Genomic DNA, 21,105 nt, shown 5'->3' on the forward strand with positions numbered 1-21,105 from the left:
ATGAAAACCTGGACACAAGCCACCAATGTGTGCTCACAGCCCAGAAAGCCAACCATATTCTGGGCTGCATCAAGCGAAGTGTGGCCAAGCAGGTCAAGAGAGGTGATTCTGCCCCTCTACTCTGCTCTTGTGAGACACCCCATGCAGTGCTGTGTCCAGCATTGGGGCTTTCAGCACAGCAAAGACATGGACCTGTCGAAGTGGGTCCAGAGGAGGGCAACAAAAGTGATCAGAGAGATGGAGCACCTCTCCTGTGAAGAAGGGCTGAGAGAATTCAGGGCATTCAGCCTAGAGTAAAGACTGGGAGACCTTATAGCGGCCTTCCAGTACTGAAAGGGGCTACAGGAAAGATGGGGAGGGACTTTTTAATAAGGTCTGTAATAACAGGACAAGGGGTGATGATTTTAAACTAAAAGAGGATAGATTCAGACTACATATAAGGAAGATTTTTTTTACGATGAGAACACTGGCACAGTTTGCCCAGAGCGGTGGTAGATGCCTCATCCCTGGAAACATTCAAGGTCAGGTTGGACAGAGCTCTGAGCAACCTGATCTGGTTGAAGATGGTCCCTGCTCATTGCACTGGGGGGTTGGACTATATGACCTTCAAAGGTCCCTTCCAGCCCAAACCATTCTATGATTCTATGAAAGTTGAGCTTTCCTCATTTTTACATCACTTTGTGCAATTCACATATCATAAAAATAATGGCACATACCTGGTTGAGACATTATTAATATTTTATCCTAGAAGATGCAAGCCTAAAACTAATTTAATACACAAGTGGGAGTAAGTAATTTTCCATGCAAGCATTGATACATGTGCTGGTCAGTAATTTGGCATAGTGGTTGTCTTTCAGAAGAGACACTGTATGTAGGCGCAACAAATTTAGCGTGCATGATGGAGTTATGTAGGCAAGGTTTGCACAGCCCCTGCACGGAATGAACCTGCCTGTGTTAAACGCGTGCTACATTGGTGACTGCAAATTCCCTTGACCCCCAGCAGAAAAAAAATACAATAAAGAACCTATATTTGTTCTAAATTTGTCTGTGATTTTGTGATGATCTGGCATGAATAATGCTTGTGTGTGTTGAAACAGTACCATGAAAGGTTGCAGTCATTTCCACATTATAATAAACCATGCTATGTTCATCATATGTTGCATCCTATCATTCTTCTGTCCTTTGCGTTTTAGGATAGCAGTGTTTTCTGTGACCGTTTTGCATGATGATCGAATAGTGCTTGTGGCAGAGCAGCGCCCTGATGCGTCAGAGGAGGATAGTTTTCAGTGGATGAGCAGGGTTCTACAGGTAGTCAGTCTGTCCTTTCTCTCTTTCCAGGTGAATAAGGCTGATGTATGAAATGAGAATATTAGAGTATCTTTTTTTCCATAAGAAAAACCTATCAGTGTAACTACAGAGAGTTGTAATAAGCTGACTTTGGAATGTATTTCAGGGTTGATAGGTAACAGAATTTTGTAAAAAGTAAGACTTTCTTTCAGAATGTTTTTTAACCTCAAACTTCTAGGAATTTTAAAAGTTCTAAGAATGATAGTTTTTGTTCATTTCAATTCTGCATATCTCTGCTGATTTCATACTGTCTGGGAGAGTTAAGTTTGAAAATGCTTAAGGGTATACTTAGTGCCAAGTATCAAAACAGACCCTGAAAATTTTTTGTGTCACTAACATCCTTATTCTAGATCTCCAACAGTAAGCATTAAAAACTTTTTCCTTGATTATTGTGTTTTGGGGCGGGACGGGGGGAGGCATTCTGGTAGATTTGCATTTGAAGATTTCAGAATTAATCAGTTCTAAGGAAGTAAAAAGTGAGAGAGCAATTACGGAAGAAGACTCTGGTGAAGGGACAACTGAAGGGATGGCTAGAGAGAACAACTTAAGGGAAGATTCCTCTTGGAAGTAAGGCAGTTGTGTAATAATGGTTTTTGTCTAATTTAAGCTTTATAATCTTTTTTGAGGGAATATCTGGTAATAGAAAAGCTGGTTTTGATGGGAGAAAATATTTTTATTGCTCTTTTTAGAAGTGTCATAGCTAAAATAGACACTGAAGTTTTAGGCAGCAAGATGTTTCCCTCCCTATTTTTGTGGTTTTATGTTCTACTGCGCTTTTGTGATTGTGCCATACGTGCTAAATTTGCTGCGGTATAATTTTGGCTTTTTAAAATCTCTGCACTTTTTGCCCACTTTTAAGAGACTTTCCTAATCCCTGATGTGCAGGTGGCATCCCCTTGATAGAGTGCACAAGCAAAGTCCTGGGTCTGCTCCTGCTCCCATTGAAGTCATGGCACAACTTCTATGAGTTCAGTGAGTGCAGAATTGGACCCTTTATTTGCAAATTGTGGTGCAAGTAAAAATTTTGTTATTAAATGACTTGAATTCAAATTCTTGCTCTAGCTACATCCCAGTTGATAACATGGAATGTGGTTGGGTTTTTTTTCTTTCTGTCAAGGCAATTGATAGCATTCACCAAGTGGGCGTCTACTGTCTTGCTTTGGTGCCAGCCAACACTTTGCCAAAGGCTCCACTCGGAGGAATTCATATTTCAGAAACCAAGCAGCGCTTTTTAGAGGGTGCTCTGCACCCTTGTAATGTCTTGATGTGTCCACATACTTGCGTTACTAACCTGCCTAAGCCTCGACAGAAACAACCAGGTGAGTAACCCAGAGCATGTTCCCTCATTCTGTGGGTCTGTTTCTGAGGGTATGTGCCAAGTGTGATCCAGGGGCAATATGACACCTCAGGACTGTGCAAGTTGGATGGTTTTAAGCTGTGTAAGCTGGCAGAGCTAGTGGTAGTGTCAGAGCAGCCCAGAGCTCAGTGGAGGCATTATGGTCTGCCTTGAGTTCCAGGTAAATGCAAGGACATACAGAGCATACCAATTCCGTGTTTCTTTAGCTGCATGATAAATTGTTCCTGTATTGGCCATCTTGCAAAGGGCAGTCTTCAGACGTGCTGTAACTCACATAATAAAACTGAAGTACAGACAGAACTCAATTTGCTGAATCAGTAGTAGACTGATTTTTAATGTACTGTCCTGGTAATAGACTGATTTTTAATATATCATACTATCCTCTCTTTTTCTATGCAATATGATCCTTGGTTTTAGCTTTTCATCTTTTCAGATGTATGTTACATATGGCATTTATAGTAAGCTATAGGCTGAATTATAGATTATTACATGTTCCTTACATTATTTTTCCTCATTTTTCATTGTTTTCCAAAATGCAGATGTTGGCCCTGCTTCAATGATAGTAGGAAACCTTGTTGCTGGAAAGAGAATTGCACAAGCCTCAGGGAGAGATGTTACCCAGTTGGAGGATAATGACCAGGCAAGAAAGGTAACACTGATGTCCTGGTATTATTAAATATTTAAATTGGTTTATTCAAAATGACAGAAGACCAGTTATAGTATTCTGCTGAAACTAAGCACCATGCATTTTGAGTGAATCTGAGTCTCCTTTTTTTTTTTTTTTTTTTCTGTTTTAGTTCCTGTATTTAGCAGATGTTCTTCAGTGGCGAGCTCAGACAACTCCAGATCATCCTCTCTTCCTTTTGTTGAATTCCAAGGTGAGATACACTTTAGGTCATACTTGGAGATTGTGATCAGCAAAAGATTCTTTGGATTCTAAGAAAATTCCAGCTAGATGTCTTTTCCTAAAAGGCTTCAGGCTATTTTGATGAAGCAGACAAAAATTGCTAATTAGCAAGCAGCATAACTTTTCCACACCTGGAATTTTACTCCACATCTTTCACTCCACATCTGGAATTACAGTATGCATTCTGCCTAGCTTAAAACATTGCAGTATTTGCATTTCCTGCTGGAACACAACTTTTTGTCATATTCATGGAAGCCATGAGTTTGTCTTTATCCCTGAGCACAAGGGTAAGTGGAAGTCAGAGCTGAAGGACTTTTTAATTAGAAGATCTAGAGCCTAAGCAAAGAACCCTTGAGACAGCTTTGGAGTTGTATTTTCCAGGAGCACTGCACAGCCTTCAGGAGACTTGATGCTTGTCCTTAGCTAGGCTCTGCCCCCAAAACGGATGGCACTTACAGTTGCTCTAAAATGAACAAGTAAATGCTTCAGTTTTGGAGTGTAGGCTCTATGTAATTATAGGCTCTATATACTTACTTTATTCAAGGGCTATCTGAGCCTTTATGACATATGACAAGGCAACAGTCATGTTTCCCAGTAAATACATCGGTTTTGTTCATAGCCACACTCTGCATGTTGCTGTCAGTAGTTTCGGAGCATTCATGTACCCTGTGCATCCCAACATTTTGTAAAGGGGTGTGAAAAAATGAGCACTTTTGTATGTTCCTCAGTATTTCAGCCTCCCTGGGCTTGAGGAGCACTAATACTATACCTATTTCAGAAAACTCAAATATTTTAGGTTGTTCTACTACTTTTCTGGCACTTTTTTATTCCCCAACTTTCCTTCCAGGAGGCAGAGTTGGTCTGTTTTTGAGCCTGTACTCAGTAGCTACCCTTTCAGTGACAATAACAGCCCAGTGACAAATTGGGTCTATCTTCTGCTGTGCTGTACTGCAGACATGTGAGATAGGGAACATGCTTTCGGAAGGTCCAGCAGCAGTCCTTGGGAAGTGAGGGATTTGCCTTTGGGGGTTTCATTCACACAGGCAAAATGGCTTAGGACATGGTTCAAAGTTCTGACTTCTCTCATGATAACTCTGCTTTAGCAGAAGAAACTGTTTCAATATGGCTATTGTTAAAAGCCACAGAATTGATTTATTCTTCTCTCAGAGCTGAAGAGACTTTTGAAGTAAGTATTCTAGTATGAAGAAGCCCCTGTCTGGGTCACTTTGTTCAGGCAACTTTTACCCTTCACAAGGCGACTCTGCAAAAAGGAGACAAAAAACTTAAGCACAAAGAAATTTCTCTGTTGGTGAACACATCTTAAATAGCTGGGACTAATAAGCTACAGTGCTAAATGTTAGTATGTTCATAGCTCTCTGTGAAAAACCCTTCTGTTTTACACCTTTTTATGTCAATATTTTTCTCCTGAGGCCTTGAGCTGCTACTATTCCTATAGCAACAATAAACTGTATTTATTGTTCTTATTTTGCATGACTTTAACAACGATTTCCTTAATAAAACTGAGCAGAGTGCCAGTGCCATCCTGCGTCAAACTAGACATTGGATCAGAGGGCTGTGCACTTGGGCTGAGGATTATATGTGGCAGCTCGTCTTGGACTTGAAACTGAATACTTGTATAACAGACATTTGCTGTGATAATCCTTACTGTAGAGTGGGAGGCTTCATTCAGTCTCTGACTGTTTTTTTCCTTTGAGGTGGTTTCTAGCCAGTTTTTCGTAAATCGGATTGTAATCTTGGAAAAATGGATACATCCCAACCTCACAGGCTTAAGGTTAAGGCACCACTTCCTAGGCTGGATAGCAAAAAAAGATGTTTTCTGTCTTCACATCAAAAACTGGACTAAGCCTTTTGGAATCCCCATGACTTTGCAACTGCCTAAGCAATCCAAAGATACAGCTGCTTCCGTGTGAAGACTTTCCAAATGCACAGCTGTCGGAATTACACTTTCTACAAGATGGACACACAGCTCAGGTTGTCTCTATGACCCTTTTAAAAGAATACCTGTATGAAAGACATCAGGAGAGTTCCCTTTACACTTTTAAGACGGCTGATTGCAAAAGCACCTAGAGGTTTGGCTGTGTCTTGTAGGGTAAAGCTGATGCAGTGCTTCACTTACTGCTAAACCAGTTGTGTTACCACTACTACTATTGTGTTTTCTCCCTTGGCCTGTGACATTTCAAATATTTGTAAGGTATTCTTTTTGTGGTACCAAATAAATTGAGAAGCTACTTCACTGTCTGATGTTCAGAATAATGCATATAAAATTCTCTAGCATTCTAAAAGGTCATGATACCAGCAGCATGGTTTCCAAAACACCAGAGTCTTTAAAATGTACTGTTAAAATAAGGACAAGGAAATACTGCATCTGCAGCATGGACTTTATTCAGTTTCAAACTGTTCTCCACAAAGTTTTCTGATGTTGCATCTGTTCTGTGCAGGGCACTGTAGCCAGCACTGCATCATGCATACAGCTGCACAAGAGAGCAGAGAGAGTGGCAGTCGCACTGATGGAGAAAGGACGACTGAATGTTGGTGACCACGTGGCCCTTGTTTACCCTCCAGGTAGGAGGACAAAACAAGAAGCAAAAATCAAAGTCAGACCACAAGAAAATGAACAACACTTGCCAAGACAGAGCATTCAAAATCCATTTAATATAGTGATATATGGCAGTGACTTAGGATTTCAAGGAAGATACTTCCTTTTTGGTTTTTTATTATTGTTTCTCCTAAGTGGAAAGCTATGTTTACCAAACATCTCATCTCACTGTTCCAGGAGTCTGGGCAGTTATGCAAGAGTAGTTTGATTTAAACCACATTAAAGATTCTCAGTTTTCAGCTTCAGAGAATGGCATAAAACTGCATATGTATCCACTGAAAGCTAGATTAGGGATGTCACTGTATGAACACCCTTTCTTTCCTGAAAGGATGTCTCTTAAAGTGAAATCTGGACCCCAAATTTGCATTACTAGTGTGTATTTACAAGTGTACCTCAGGAAAAAAAGTATTACCTTGCAAAAGTAGGCTGGCTGCATATTTCAGAGTGATAATTGTGAAAAACAAATGTATGCTTTTTCAAAGAATCTGAGTTGTCATCTTCATAACCTACAATACCTCGTTTTGTTATTTTTGTTATTTTATACTACCTTTCCATGAAAACATATCCCTACAAAGGTAAAGTTTGTAGGGTTTGAATAGTTTTTGCAAACTCTCAAATGCAAAATACTTTAACCTTATAGAATTGGGCATGGCCAAGAACAGCCCGTTGATTTGAAGGCAATTTTGTGACAAACCCTTACATCTTAATAAATCAGTATGTAGTTCAATTTTGGTGAAAGAGCTTGGCTTTTTGTTCTAGTAATTCTTTATTTCACAAATATCCTTTCCAGGAGTAGACTTGATAGCAACTTTCTATGGCTGCTTATATGCTGGCTGTATACCTATCACTGTTCGCCCACCTCATCCACAGAATCTTGCTACCACTCTGCCCACTGTCAAAATGATTGTAGAGGTATGTATTAGACATTATTCTCCTAATGGTTTTGGTGGCTGTAGGATGGTTGATGCAGTCAGTGTAAAGTAAGCTAGAAAAAAAAAAAAGCATGCTGTGACTGAGTAGTCAAATACTTTTTTCAGAAATTAATTTAAAATGTTCTTTTTATTGTTGTGATTTATTTTGCTTTGTTTCCAACATTTTTTCTTCATCTATTCAACTTACTGGTTATCTCATCTGGATGGATATGAAATCACTCGAGCATTCATTCTCTAGTTTTATAAATGTTTTTAATGCTGTGTCTTTTACAGGTCAGTAAGTCTGCATGTATACTGACCACACAGGCGATAATGAAACTGCTGAAGTCCAAGGAAGCTGCAACAGCTGTAGATATTAAAACATGGCCCACTATTTTGGATACAGGTACAGAATGTTTGCCTACCAGCCAAAATGTAAATAGTTTGAAGACTTATTTATTTTTTTATATCATAACTGCCTAATTGAATGGATGTATCTTGCAATGCATCACAATAGCTGTCCAGAAACTGTAGAAGGCATCTTGTGTTAATGCTAGAAAGATATATTTTTGTCCTGTGCTCTTTTTCCAAAAGAATAATATGGTACTTTTCTCTTTTTATATATCCTAAATAGATGATATGCCTAAAAAGAAGCTGGCTAGTATTTTCAGACCTACATCTCCAGATATGTTGGCATATTTGGACTTCAGTGTGTCTACTACTGGTATATTAGCAGGAGTAAAGGTAGAGTAACAAGAGAGAGATTATTATACTTTGTTTCCTTATATATAGGCATATTCTGCATTCATTCCATCCGCTAGAGAAGAAACACAAAACTGTAAGTGGACCATCCTAGTGTTCAGAAAGCTTATTTTTCAATTTACACACATCAAAATTTCTTGATCCACTTTTTGGAAGCGTTTAATCTTACTGCCTTATGTGAGGAATCACAGAGGGGACTAAATGGAGAGTGTTTGTCATAAAGTTCATTAATGTTTTCTTTTGTGATTTATCATAGAGATGCCATGTCATTTGGCGTCATTCGATGTCATGACAGATGTCATTTGTCACTAGCATGAGAAGTACCTGTGAAGTTCTGGGTTCATATCCCTTTCCTGTTTTAAAGGTGCTTAAAAAACCCCAAGTCACTACATGTTGCTATGTCTTCTACAATAAACATTTCTATCAGTTACTACACGTGATACCTTATTTTTATAAAAAAGTCCCAGAGAGCACCCTGTTTTCCTCTTACAGATGTCGCATGCAGCTACAAGTGCCTTATGTCGCTCTATAAAGCTACAGTGTGAGCTGTACCCTTCACGCCAGATTGCTATCTGCCTTGACCCTTACTGTGGCTTGGGATTTGCACTGTGGTGCTTGTGCAGGTATGTCATTTGAGTCACAGGCTTTCTCATGTGTTCCCAGCCTTCTCTAGAATCCAAGGCACACAGTCGTGGATGAAACTGTCAGAGAAACCCAATTTAAGATTTTTTAATAGGTATTTCGTAGAATACCTTTTGTGATAACCTAATTAATTAAAGTTAGTTAGTTACTTGAATAACTTGAGTTTTGCAAGTGGAATTAGTTAGATACCAAATCCAAGAAAAAAAAGGACTTCAATGTCTATTTCACATTGATTAAATAAATCCTTTTAAAGTCTTTTGAGATTAAATCATACCTTTTTACAAGACCCTTAAGGTGTTGGCTGCAAGATTGGTATGCACTAAGAAATATTGCTAAAGGAAGCGATTAAATGTTTCTTAAAATGAATGTGACCTGAATTGATTAAATCAGATTACTATAATGCAGCACATTTTACAAAACTACAAAATATTCTTCTTTTTTGCCCTTTAAAACATTCCATATGCTTTAACTAATTCAAAGATTTAATAGTGTTTTATATATTTTATTTTAAAAATGCAGAAACTGAATATGAAAGGTTATTTTGTAAGCAGGTGAAATTAAATTTACTGTAGTTAACTTGTTCTTTATTTCTCTCATTTCCCCAGCTGTAATGGAAGTGTACTGAAGAAAAGCAAAAATTTAACTTTAGTGACATCTAATGATTTATGTCATCAATAAAATGAGGCAGGGTGAAGGGAGAAGAAACCTCAGTGATGGAAGAATTAAAATCTAAACTCATCTAAAAAAATATTTTTAGGGAAGGGAACTACGTGTCTCATGTTTCTGTACATGAGTTAATATAAGTTCTGCTGTGTTTCATCTGAGTTACAGTTTTATTTTTAGTTTGAAGGACTGTTTTATTACAGAACAATTTTACTTCTATTTTAGAATGTTTAAAAAGAAAAAAAACCCTCGTCATATTGTCCACTACAAAAACACATCAACTCTAGTCAGGAGAAATGGCAAGTGTGTCAAGCTACCTGTTGAAAGCAGTTAGAGATGCTGTTATTTTTTCAAGGTGCATTGGTTTATCTAAGTGTGGTTTTACAGGGGGCTGTGTCACTGATTTTGTTGATAGTAACTGATCTAAAAAACATTTGGTAATTTAAGACTGTATGGTCATGGCATTTACTGTCTTGAAATGAGGTTTGGTTTGGGGGTTTTATTTAATAATTAAAAGATGGTGTGAATTCTGAATTTTACTCATTGACTCATTTGACTCATTCAATTACTCTGAATTTAACTCATGTTAACTGGTATCCAGGTTAAATATTTTACATAAACACTGTTTAAAATATATACCTATATATTTTATATATAAATAATATATATATGCGATACCTATGGCAAAGGCTAGAAAATTACACGAAAAACTTGAATGGTGCAATATAGATGTTAAAGACTCATTTCACTCGAAGCAGAAGGTGCGTTTTCCCTAGAATGGCTCACAGAAATCAACTCTGTTATCAATTGTAATCTGTAACTGCATTGATGTTAATGTTTTAGTGTCAGAAGTTCTGTCTATTCAAGGCACTGAGTATTTGCCTATAGTTCAGCACAGTTTACTGCAGGACAAATACACTCCTCTTAAAGTTTGTGACTTATCTCTAACCCATAGTTCTTTCCTAACTAAGAGAGAACTTGCTCTATGTGGAGAAGATAAGCTGGAGTTCAGATAGATACCAAGCTCTCAGTTTTCCTATATTTGCTTCATTTTGACTTTATGTAACTTCTGGCTTTTATATGCTGGCTTGAAGTTTTCGTGTCTCTTTTTCTTCCTCTCTCTAGTGTATATTCAGGTCATCAGTCTATTCTAGTCCCTCCTCTGGAGCTGGAGAGCAATGTATCCCTGTGGTTGTCTGCTGTAAGTCAGTATAAAGTACGTGTCACATTCTGCTCTTACTCTGTGATGGAGATGTGCACCAAAGGCCTTGGAACACAGACTGATGTACTTCGGGTAAGTGAACCTAATTTTTCAACATACTGATACATAAAGACATGTATCTTTATAAAAATACTTTGTTTTGGCTTGCAAAAGATAGACCCATGAGTGTTTCTGTGAAAGCCTGTTATGACTTGTTTTTTTGGGAAATACTGAAATTGCTGGAAGTTTTAGCTCTTCTGTTTCTGGTGGGGAAAAAAAGAAGTCTTATGTCTTCCACTTCTCTTATTTATGCCACCTCTGTGCTGCTGGGTATTTCTGAGATTTTGGGCAAAATACATAGCAAGCTTATCAACTTTTTCTTGTCTGAGATGAAAAAAAAAACCAAACAAAAAACCTCAGACAAAACCCATACCAAAAAAGAAGAAAATCCAAAGCCCCACCAAATCCCAAATTAAAAAAAAATTCCCCACAAAAAAACAAAACAAAAAGCCCCCTAAAAACCTGGCAAGTCTCACCTGCTTTCAGATTGCTTGACACCAAAGGGATTGAGTTCTAGAATGGATGCAGTCGTCCTAACAGCAGCAATTACACACTAATACATCCATTTATTTTTGAGGGAAATCTCTTAACTGAAAATTTCCTTGAAGAGGTGCCTCTGTTTCAATGGTAGGACAGTTCCCACGCCTGTAGTAACTAAGCTGGTCAGGACTTCCATTGGGAATGTCTGGAAACTTGTTGCACACAAGAAAGCAGCTACATTGTGCTTATTCTCAGTATAGACAAAAAACCTCTGTCCCTCTGTCTCTTGGACCTCACTGAAGGGAATCCTGGCCTACAGCCTGTTGCTACAGGTTGACGTTCACTCTGATGAGCTCTCCTTGCATCTGAACTGCACAGCACTGGGAGTAAGGAGGTCTCTTGTTAGCCCGGCCCTGTGACACAATGACATTTTGTGGTTTTTTTACAGATCAAAATGATGAGTGGCTGTGTTGCAGCTACACCGTGCGCATGGTTTGCATCTTGTATATCAAACCCTGCCACAACGGTGCTTGGCATTTTAGGATTTTAGAGGGTTGTCCTGAGTGGATGGAGCCAAAATGAGTGCAGTCCATGTCTATATTGTTTAACCAGTTCATGTCAGTTATTCTAGTGTTTTTAAAGTTGATCTGTTTTACAAATTAAAATGGCTTATTTCTAGAATTTCTGACTTCAAATTTAAAATGTTGTTTTCTTCATGCAACCTTTCAGATGAAAGGAGTTAACCTGTCCTGCGTGCGAACATGCATGGTTGTTGCAGAGGAAAGACCAAGGATTGCGTTAACACAGTCTTTCTCTAAGTTATTCAAAGACCTGGGCCTCTCTGCTCGTGCAGTGAGCACTACATTTGGGTGCAGGGTCAACGTAGCAGTTTGCTTACAGGTGAGATTAAACTGCTTATTCCTTACACAGAATCTCTGAGGACTTGATAGGAAATCATGTTCAGCTGTATTTTTTTTCTAATGAGTTAGAGCTCCATTGCTTGCTTGCTTCATCACCAAATTAAATAAGCCTTGTGGATTATGATAACTTCACTTTTCTGTACTAATGACCAATTGATTTGCCTTTCTAATACAGAGGACTAAGAAACTTGTTTCCTTCCTACCATGCAGGAGCAGTATTAAATTAATACACAACTTCCTGTTCATAAACATACTAAGTATTATAAACATACTAAGTATTTTAAGCAGTGCTATTTCAGCTTGTTTGTGATTCAGATTTTGTCTACTGAAAAATAGCTTGCATATATGTGGAATTAAGTGGAAGACAGAGTTCCTCAAATAAGACCCAGGAAAATCAATGAGATTGGCAGGTTTTTTTACTTTTAAAAATGAGTATTATCAACATGGAAGTATGTTTGTCTCACCTTATGTGAGAGGTTGACTATTTTTTCAATTAAAGGTATACAATTGGAAGCTTTTGAGGGGGAGAGTACACCCATAAAATTACACAGCCTTACTTCACAGACTGGAGATAATGACATGCTGTGGTCCAGATCTACCTTTGATGGTTTCATATCAGTTGAAGATAATCTTGTATGTGTAATTTAACCAAATTAAATCTATTTTTTCTTAATGAGATGATTCTTCTCTAGTTAGGAGAGGAAAACAAAACCAAAAATTCTACACCTTGCCTGAAAATCAGGTACTAAGTATGGTCTAGAAAATGGTAAAGCACCCTGGGTTTTGGATGATACTTGAGTTAATAAACTGCTCAAGTTTCAGTTGCAGCAGTATATAGCTTTTCATGTGGGGAATTTCATAGATGTCACATGCATTACATATGTGTGTAACTGTGAATTTTATTTCCAGTTTCATTGATATGAATTACACTTCATAAAAAAATATATGTTTCTATGAAGTTTGCTACTGTACTTATGCAAAACTTTTTTTCTTTTTTTTCTTTCTGATGCCCACTAGATGAAGGAAAGCCTTTTTTCATCTCAGAACATATTTTAATATTCTAGATTTCCTACAAGAAAGATGTTTTGGGCCATGAGTTTCTTAAATATGTTGCCATTTGTAATTGTTTCTTTAGTTTCTGTAGTTTCTTTCACATATATTAAAGAAGAGGTTTTTAACAACCCCTAGATAAATAGTTATAAAGAAATGCAGTCAGAGCAATTTTATGAATCAGTAGATGGAAAAATAGGAAGGATACAGATGAAAATAAGTTGATTGTAAATTAAGACTTTAAATTCATTGAATAAAACATTTCATATGCCAAGTGTGAAACAACAGCTTTCTGAATTGCTTGTCTAAATAAAAATTTTAAAAGCCAGTTTTGGATATTTGCTGTTCAGACTGCACAAAGTGGGAAAAAACATTTTTTCTGCAGAATATTAAATGGCAATGTGAAAAATACTCCAAAGAAAACTGTGAAGAGTGTAGGGCTGCTGGGCAGTTAAGCTTCCTCTTTGTTTTTTACCTTTTTTATCTGTCCTCCATTCTTGAGCCCGTTTTTAGTGGTTTTTTTAACCTGCTTCTCCCATTCTTCTGAAGTGATATCTGTGTTTGACTTTTAAAAATTACTGAATTTGAATGAATATAGATGAATAACCAAACTGAATGGATATTTGGTACAAGTTAGCATGCAAATAAATACATAATGTCTTCCAGCCTTACTGGACTGGTTTACTTGAGAAGGTGTTTCTGAAGCTGCAAGCAGCCTTTAGATACTTACAGATGGATCAGGAATTTATGATAAGGCAACAGACATATTATGTATGATCTGTCTGGGATCATACTTATTGTTTATTAACTGGGACTTGCATGTTTCCCAGTGAACCATTTAAAAGTGTCAAGCTCTTAAGTAATCTGAAATGGAAATTTTCTTTTCACTCTAAAACAGTATGAGTTTTGTTTTCTGTCTTACTGTGTGTATCTTATGTTTCCAGTGCCTCTTTGTTTGTATTTTCTTTTTTCCCCTTTCTCTCTGTTTCACACACTTTGATGGCCTCTGTTACTTCTGTTTGTGGTCCCGCTGTCAGCCAAACAGGCTGGGCAAGCTGGCTGAACAGGTATAGTGATGCATGTGTGCTTGTAATGTCCAAAAGTCAATCTGGTTCAGCAGTATTGCTCTGTAATGAATGTATGCCATTTGAGAAGAGTTTTCATTTGAAACAGATCGAGTGAGATTTTTTTTTTTCTAAGGATGTTCGGTTTTACTCACAAAGACCACTTGTAGCTATACCAAACCTCTTTCTCAAACAAGCCAGAAAGGTGGTTATAACAATGATTAAAATTACCACTGGTGTGGCCATGTCACTGAGCCTCAGCAGTGCTACAGAATTACAAGGGAATGTCATTATAAAAGCATTATTGCTGTTCTCCAGCACTGCAGTCTTGAGCTGATGTCAGTGTCCTCATTTTAAGTATTTCTAAAATAAGAAACTGTGCTCCAGGGGGGAATAGTCAACAAAACTTTGACTTTTTTTTTTTTTTTTAGTTTAAATATGCATTTCACAGTAGTTTCCAGTTGTTTTGAGATTAAATTCTGCTGGGGAAAAAAAAAAGGTCCCCTGTTTCCATGTTGGGAAGCGAGAAACCTCTCACCAGAGTTGGTCAGAAGGTTTATCCTCTGACTGCAATAAGATCTCTACCCCTGCCTGGTCTGTTACTGGGAGGAGCCTTGAAATGATATGGGTTGGTTAGAGTTATGTTTTAGTTAAACGTTGTGGAGGTTTTTTTCTTCAAAGTTGACAAAACTATTATAAAGTAGAACAGTTGGGCTTTGGGAAGGAGATTAGGCCCGCATAACTTTATGCTTACTTGCTTTGCACTTGCCATGTAATTTTTAGAGGAGGTGCTTACCAGAATAAAATTTTTAAAACTTACGTACCTATATAAATACATACTTCAGTTGTTCATTCATTTACTGATTCCATAAAACATCAAAGCTTTATGGCAGTCATTCTAGAAAGGGTGGCTATTTTACTGTATTTCTGGTAGATTAGAGCAGTACTTTATAAGTGTCAGTAAAAAAGGGAGATGAATTTGTGGATTTGTGTGGCTATGAGAATGAAAGCAGATTTTCTGGCTTCTGTTGGAATTTGTTTCTTCTTTCTTATTCTTAGGGAACAGCAGGACCAGATCCAACAACAGTCTATGTAGATATGAGAGCACTTCGACATGACAGGTACAGATTATGTTAAAGCATTATCAGTTTAATGACTGTAGAGGAGAAGGTTCAGCTTTGTTGTATTGCATTGGTTTGTTGAGATAGTCTTGGCACTGTATCCAAGGAACCCCACCCTAGAGAATGACAGCTGTGTGCTGGAAGCGGTCCGGCATCTCCTCCTCCATCACTTGTTCTGCTGACCCTCACCTAACTTGCTGTCTGTTCATCAGCCCTGTGTAATCTAGACTCATGAGCTGTTTCTTACCTAACCATACCATTAGCAAAAGGTGACACTGCCAACTGGCTGTTCAGTTACAGAATCACAGAAACAGGGTGGGCAGGTTCTATGGATGTCCCTCATGCAACCTTCTGCTCAAAGCAGGACCGGGTGAGATTCATCAGGTTACTGAGGGCCAGGACCAGTTCGGTAGGGAAAATCTCCAAGAATGAAGAGCCTCCTCTTCTCTGGGTGTGTGTGCTGAGACTGACACCCATTCTGGGGACATTTTCCTTACTGGCGTTTCCCATCTTCTGTATTATGTCCCTGGCCTCTTCTCCTTATGGTGTGCAACTCTGAGAAATCCAGATCCATCTCTGCAGCAATCCTTTAGGTAGTGGAAAAAGTGCAGTTAGAGTTCCCCTTGGTTTTGGTGTCCTGTTTGGTTTTGTTTGTGTTTTTTTTCTTCAGACAAAGCCAACTCAATTCCCTCAGCCTTCCCAGATCCACTAAGTGGATGTACCATATCAAAATACACACATGTCATCTGGAAACTTGCCAAGGATACTTGCCATCAGACTTAATTCTGTAGTCATTATTTTCATGTTAACTTGCTTAAATCTTAGCCATTAGAAGACAAGCTATTCACCATCATTTGCATAATCCTAATTTGGCATTTGAGCAGATCAATGTAAACTACAGTCATTTTCTCCTTATTTAATATATCACTAATGTGATATATATTCCTGTTAAAAACAAGTTTGGCCATAGTTTCAAAGCTGCTGCTGTTAGTTATTTCTAACCTGTGGGTGTAGGGATACTGTAATACAACATAATGTATAGGAGCTGCTTCTCTTGTACACCTCTTTTACTGCACCCAGGTCTCATTCTTTCTGTAAATGTGCTGTCTTCATAAGTTATGTTACTAATGGACTGCATAGTGTCACTCAGTTCCATTTAGGCTGCTTGCTCTTCACTTTTTGTAATTCCTACTGACGCTGTGCCATGGTTCAGTGTGGCAGGAGAGTCCAGCAAAGAAGGTGAATTTAAAATGCCAGTGGAACTGCAATCTTAGAGCTCTGTTGGAAGAAGCTCTCTCTCCAGAGAGCTAAGTTTCTGATTCTTAAAAGAAACATGGTGTATGGGAATGCTAATATGTAAGTGTTTAAGACAGCTAGATAACTGTCTTACTGCATTGTGAGTAACTGGCATCATAACAGTTTGGTCAGTGCAGCTAAGGATACAATAACACTGGATATTCTGGAACACATCTATTTAACTTCTGTTTAAGTGCATAAATCCTTGTACAAATGCATTCTCTTATTTTCTCAGGGTGCGTTTGGTGGAGAGAGGTTCCCCACACAGTCTGCCGCTTATGGAGTCTGGGAAGGTAAGAGATTGAGAGCAATCCTTCCTCCTCATGACCCTTACTTGGGTGGTGAGATGCTTCAGCTGGATCTCAATACAGAATCTGTGCAATGAGCTTCACTAATCTATATCTAGTATATCTAAAGTATATCTAGGAGAGGCACTAGAGAGGCCATAAAATGAACAGCTAGTTAAGATGAAGCCAGGTACATGAAGTGAAGAAGTAGAATACGTTGCTACAACTGAAAAAATCAGGCCTTCATGTGGAAGGTGTTTTTCAGGTGTGAAACAAACTTCCACTCTGAAGCTGCAAAACAGCTGCTTAGAGTTTAAATGGTTAAACAACTTGATAGGAAGAGATGGTTGGTATCTGTGGTGCAGAGAAGAGTAGAAAAGGAGGAATTGCACAGACTACTGACTTCGGTGGCTCTGCATTATTAATGTTTCTTTTGATGAATTCAAGTTCTCTTATCTTCTATTTCCTTATTCAAGATTCTTCCAGGGGTAAAGGTCATCATAGCACACACAGAAACCAAGGGACCTCTGGGAGACTCGCATTTAGGAGAGGTAAAGCTTTGATGCTGTTGTACTTTGTTATCAGCAGTAATTTAATATATATAGATAAATTGTGTTAGATGAATGCCCATCTCTTAGTGGGACAGCCACAGTTGCCTTAATGTGGAAAGTGAATGAACTTTATAGAGAGCTGGAACTGTTTACACACTCGTATATATGTCTGCATGGTTTCCTCCCTCCTCTGCCAAACTACTGCACGCTAGTACCAGGTGATACCAGTTGACTAGTCTGTGTCAGATTGGCAGCTAGAAGAGGCAGTGAATATCTTATGTAGTCCCATCAGTGGACATTATTAATGAGGTAATTTGCTGTTTGGTTTAACCTTTGTTTTATATGAATCTGTATTTATGTATACTAAGATACCTAATTAGTAGAAGATTGCAGGTTATTGGGTGTTCCTTTTCAGTAAGCCAAATGTCTAGTTCATTTTTCCTCTTTACCATCCCCAATTACATGTATATAAAACTCCTTTTTACTTTTTTTTCCCTGGTCATGTTCTGTGAGGCAGAAGTAAGTTAATTATTTTAAAACTCCTGGCATTTTAGGAGCAATGAAATTGTCAGTGGAACAGATCTCTTAAATCAATAAATGATGCTGCCTGGTCTAGCAAAATAACCTTTGTTTATATGGTAATGATTCCTTTTTGTTTGGGTTTTTTTTTAATCCCCCAGATATGGGTGAGTAGTCCACACAATGCTACTGGTTACTACACAGTGTATGGAGAAGAAGCACTGCACGCTGATCACTTTACTGCTCGCTTGAGTTTTGGAGACACTCAGACTGTGTGGGCTCGGACTGGGTACCTTGGCTTTCTGCGCAGAACAGAACTTACTGATGCTAGTGGAGGTGAGAGAAAACAAATGTAGTTACAGAAGCGTGTGTTTGAAAGTCCTTGGGACAGTTGAGCTAGCAAAGAGTAAGCTGTCTTTCAAGTTTATCCTGACTTTCATCAGAGAAGTGCTGAATGTAACATGAATTGTTACTGTGTACATATTCATTGGTCATCATGCAGAAGGAGAAGTTCATAATGCCCTTTTGACAGATTTGGAAATCATGTTCATCTTCCTTTATTTCCACTTAGACAAAATAATACGAGCAGATTTGTTAGAAGCACTAGAGCCTTTCTACTCGCTTTTCGTCTGAACCGCTTTCCTTACAGACAGGATGCAGTATTTCAGTGCTGATCCAGAGCATACAACTAATGTCATTCAGCAGTTTAAGGACATGCACAAATACCAGTGGCTTCCCAGCCTTTCAGAAGTTAAAGCTCTAGAGGAGTAACTTCTCCATAATTTTTCCAGCATAGAAAATAAATTATTAATACAATTTTTTCAGTCTAAGCCAAGATGTGTAAACTTGAGGCATGGAAGCAGATGGAAGGAAAGCTGCTCCTTTTTAGGTTGAGACAGAATATGGAGTAGGAATAACTCTTGATTATTACTTTTTTTTAAAAAAAAAAAGTAATCTCTAAACATCACAAGTAAAAGAGTTTGGATGCTTTTAACTTATTAGCAAATGTATATTGCTAATTGTCTGTGATCAGACTTAAACAAATGGTGGTATCCACGTGGATAGTCAGTGTCCCCTCATTGCTGTCACTGAATAATGAACTGTAGGGGGTTCACAGAAACCTTCTACATTTCCTGTGGTTAACTCATAGTACAAGATGGAAAAGCAGTGTTCCTACTTCTGGAACATAAATGTCTGTTTGGGGGACACCATGCATGTCCATCCTACTTTTAGTTCTCAGTTATGTGAAGGAAGAAGGGTGAGTGAGGAGAGCAATTTGTTCAAGGTGCAGGCTTTTGTTAAAGGGCTAGACCATCTCTTGCAGCGGATACCAGTCCAGGCTTCAGAACTGGTCCATGACGTAACTGTTGAATTTCGTTGCTAAGAGAGGGTCATCTTCCAGTCTACTGAGCTGATGTGCTATTCAGTCTCCCTGGGCTCTTGAGAACAAGAAAGGTGGGTGCGGTTGCTCCAGCTCTGGAAATCCCTGCAGCCTACTCAATTCCATCTCCTCCAGAGCAGTGTCATGCAGGCTTCCGTCTTCCACAGCCAGAGTGCCATCAGAGAACAAAAGGTGAATTCTGGTAAAGAAACACATCAGTGATGTGTGGAATCCTTAGCCCACAGCTACCACCACTACACAGAAGGGTCCCTTCTTTGGCACCAGCCCTTTCCAGCTGTTCAACCTACATAGTACACTGAGCAGTTCTGTGTCTGCCAGTCTCTGTTCCTGAAGGAGTGTGGTCTCAGGCTTTTGGTGGGAGCTGATGTAATGTCAATCCAGTTCTCTCAAAAACTTTTACTGATGTCAATCTTCCTCTTCAGAGCTGGTAGAGCATCATAAAAGAGCGAGGTGCTCTAAGCTTTCCTACTTTCCTCCTCTCTGATTTCTAGGGTAGCTACCTGACCTCCAGGGCACATCACTGCTTAGTGCAAGGTTCTGCACAGGATGCTTTGATGGAATTGTCTTTCTGTCACTTCTCAAAGTTAAATGGCTCCCTGTTCTTGAGAAAGCTGGTAGTTGACAGAAATCAGAATCTGTGAGCAGACATTTGCAAATAAGAAAATGCAGGTGGCAAGGCACCAGATAGGTGTAGCAAGTTTTTGTGCCTTGTAGATTTCTGAAAAATCATATATCATAGAGATTTTTATCACTGTGGAATAATGTCAATTGTCCTTTAGTTTGTTGGTATTTGAGAGGTTATGTATGGTGAATTAACCTAGCAAGTATGCATGAAATACAGTGGAGCTTCCCAGCATCCTTTTTGACTCAAGGTACATGATTATGCCTATTTCATAATTCTGCTCAAAAAAAAAAAGTGAAGTTGACCTGAACAGAGATATAGGATGAACATCTCAATGTGGAGAGCGTGTCCTTCAGGCAGGGTCTAGGAAAGCTTTGCTTATGTAACCTAGCAAAGCTAGGGCTGTGGAGGAAATAGAGTTGTTCTCACTGCATTAACTGTGGGGAACTTAAGAAGCTGAGAAGAATATTGTTGGCATGAGGACAAGTGGGTATAAGCTGGTTTTAAAAAGAAAGAAATGTTAAATTTGGAAATTGGAAAAGTGTTCCTGTCAATCAGAGGAGAGAAGTTCTCTGGTGGGACAAGGAATAGTAGGAAAAAAAGATGCTTTAACAATGGATTTTGATTGAGTTTGTGAACTGAGATTACATTATGGGAGAAAAAGGGCATAATTGATGACCCAGAAGTTCTTTTTAGTCTGCTTTCATTTGCTTTGAGTCAATAGGCATAAGTGCTACATGACCTCTCTTAATTCTCTTCTCTCCAAATGTTAGAGTATGATATGTATTACAGACTCTTTCTTCTAGGAAGCACTGGGAACATCTTAGAACATCAGGAATAAGCATGTACAAATGACCATGTTTGCTCTATAGATCTGATGATGTTTTAAATGTCTGTGCTGTATTGCAGAGAGGCATGATGCCCTTTATGTGGTAGGCTCTTTGGATGAAACACTGGAGCTCAGAGGAATGAGGTACCATCCCATCGACATAGAGACATCTGTAATAAGAGCACATAAGAGCATTGCAGAATGGTAAGAGCCTCAGTATTACTTTGATGTATCCTTTTACATCCTTCAAAGTAGCAGAAGTCAAGCTCTTTGGAAAAGCATGCTAGACTGAGAGCTTGCTGTAAAGTGAACTCACCAAAACTTTGCTTAGAAACCACTGCAGTGAAATAGAAAGATTATGGTGGAGGGGTTGGTTACAGAAGCCTGGTTCTGAGCCTGCTGACCTGAACAGAAAGGCTCCTGTTGACTCCTGTGGGCTCTGACCACCCTGTGCATGGTACTAACCCAAGCAGCACAGCCCCTGTCCTGTCACAGGG

The 21,105-nt window shown here is 38.7% G+C and overlaps 1 protein-coding gene across 1 annotated transcript in view; it reads left to right on the forward strand.

Moving 5' to 3' along the window:
* DIP2A (disco interacting protein 2 homolog A) overlaps positions 1–21,105 on the forward strand; it is a 95,402-nt gene that overhangs the window by 71,581 nt on the left and 2,716 nt on the right. Inside the window, exons 23-39 of the mRNA XM_026852424.1 lie at positions 1,194–1,308; positions 2,465–2,666; positions 3,244–3,353; positions 3,502–3,582; positions 6,071–6,194; positions 7,019–7,140; positions 7,434–7,545; positions 7,774–7,883; positions 8,394–8,524; positions 10,332–10,500; positions 11,677–11,847; positions 13,955–13,984; positions 15,041–15,102; positions 16,634–16,691; positions 17,162–17,236; positions 17,917–18,091; positions 20,689–20,812. Of these exons, the coding sequence (XP_026708225.1) occupies positions 1,194–1,308; positions 2,465–2,666; positions 3,244–3,353; positions 3,502–3,582; positions 6,071–6,194; positions 7,019–7,140; positions 7,434–7,545; positions 7,774–7,883; positions 8,394–8,524; positions 10,332–10,500; positions 11,677–11,847; positions 13,955–13,984; positions 15,041–15,102; positions 16,634–16,691; positions 17,162–17,236; positions 17,917–18,091; positions 20,689–20,812 (1,971 nt within the window). The remainder of the gene's footprint in view (positions 1–1,193; positions 1,309–2,464; positions 2,667–3,243; positions 3,354–3,501; positions 3,583–6,070; positions 6,195–7,018; positions 7,141–7,433; positions 7,546–7,773; positions 7,884–8,393; positions 8,525–10,331; positions 10,501–11,676; positions 11,848–13,954; positions 13,985–15,040; positions 15,103–16,633; positions 16,692–17,161; positions 17,237–17,916; positions 18,092–20,688; positions 20,813–21,105) is intronic.

This window comes from Athene cunicularia (genome assembly GCF_003259725.1).
Source record: "Athene cunicularia isolate RWA chromosome 7 unlocalized genomic scaffold, athCun1 chr7_part1, whole genome shotgun sequence".
Lineage (NCBI taxonomy): Eukaryota > Metazoa > Chordata > Aves > Strigiformes > Strigidae > Athene > Athene cunicularia.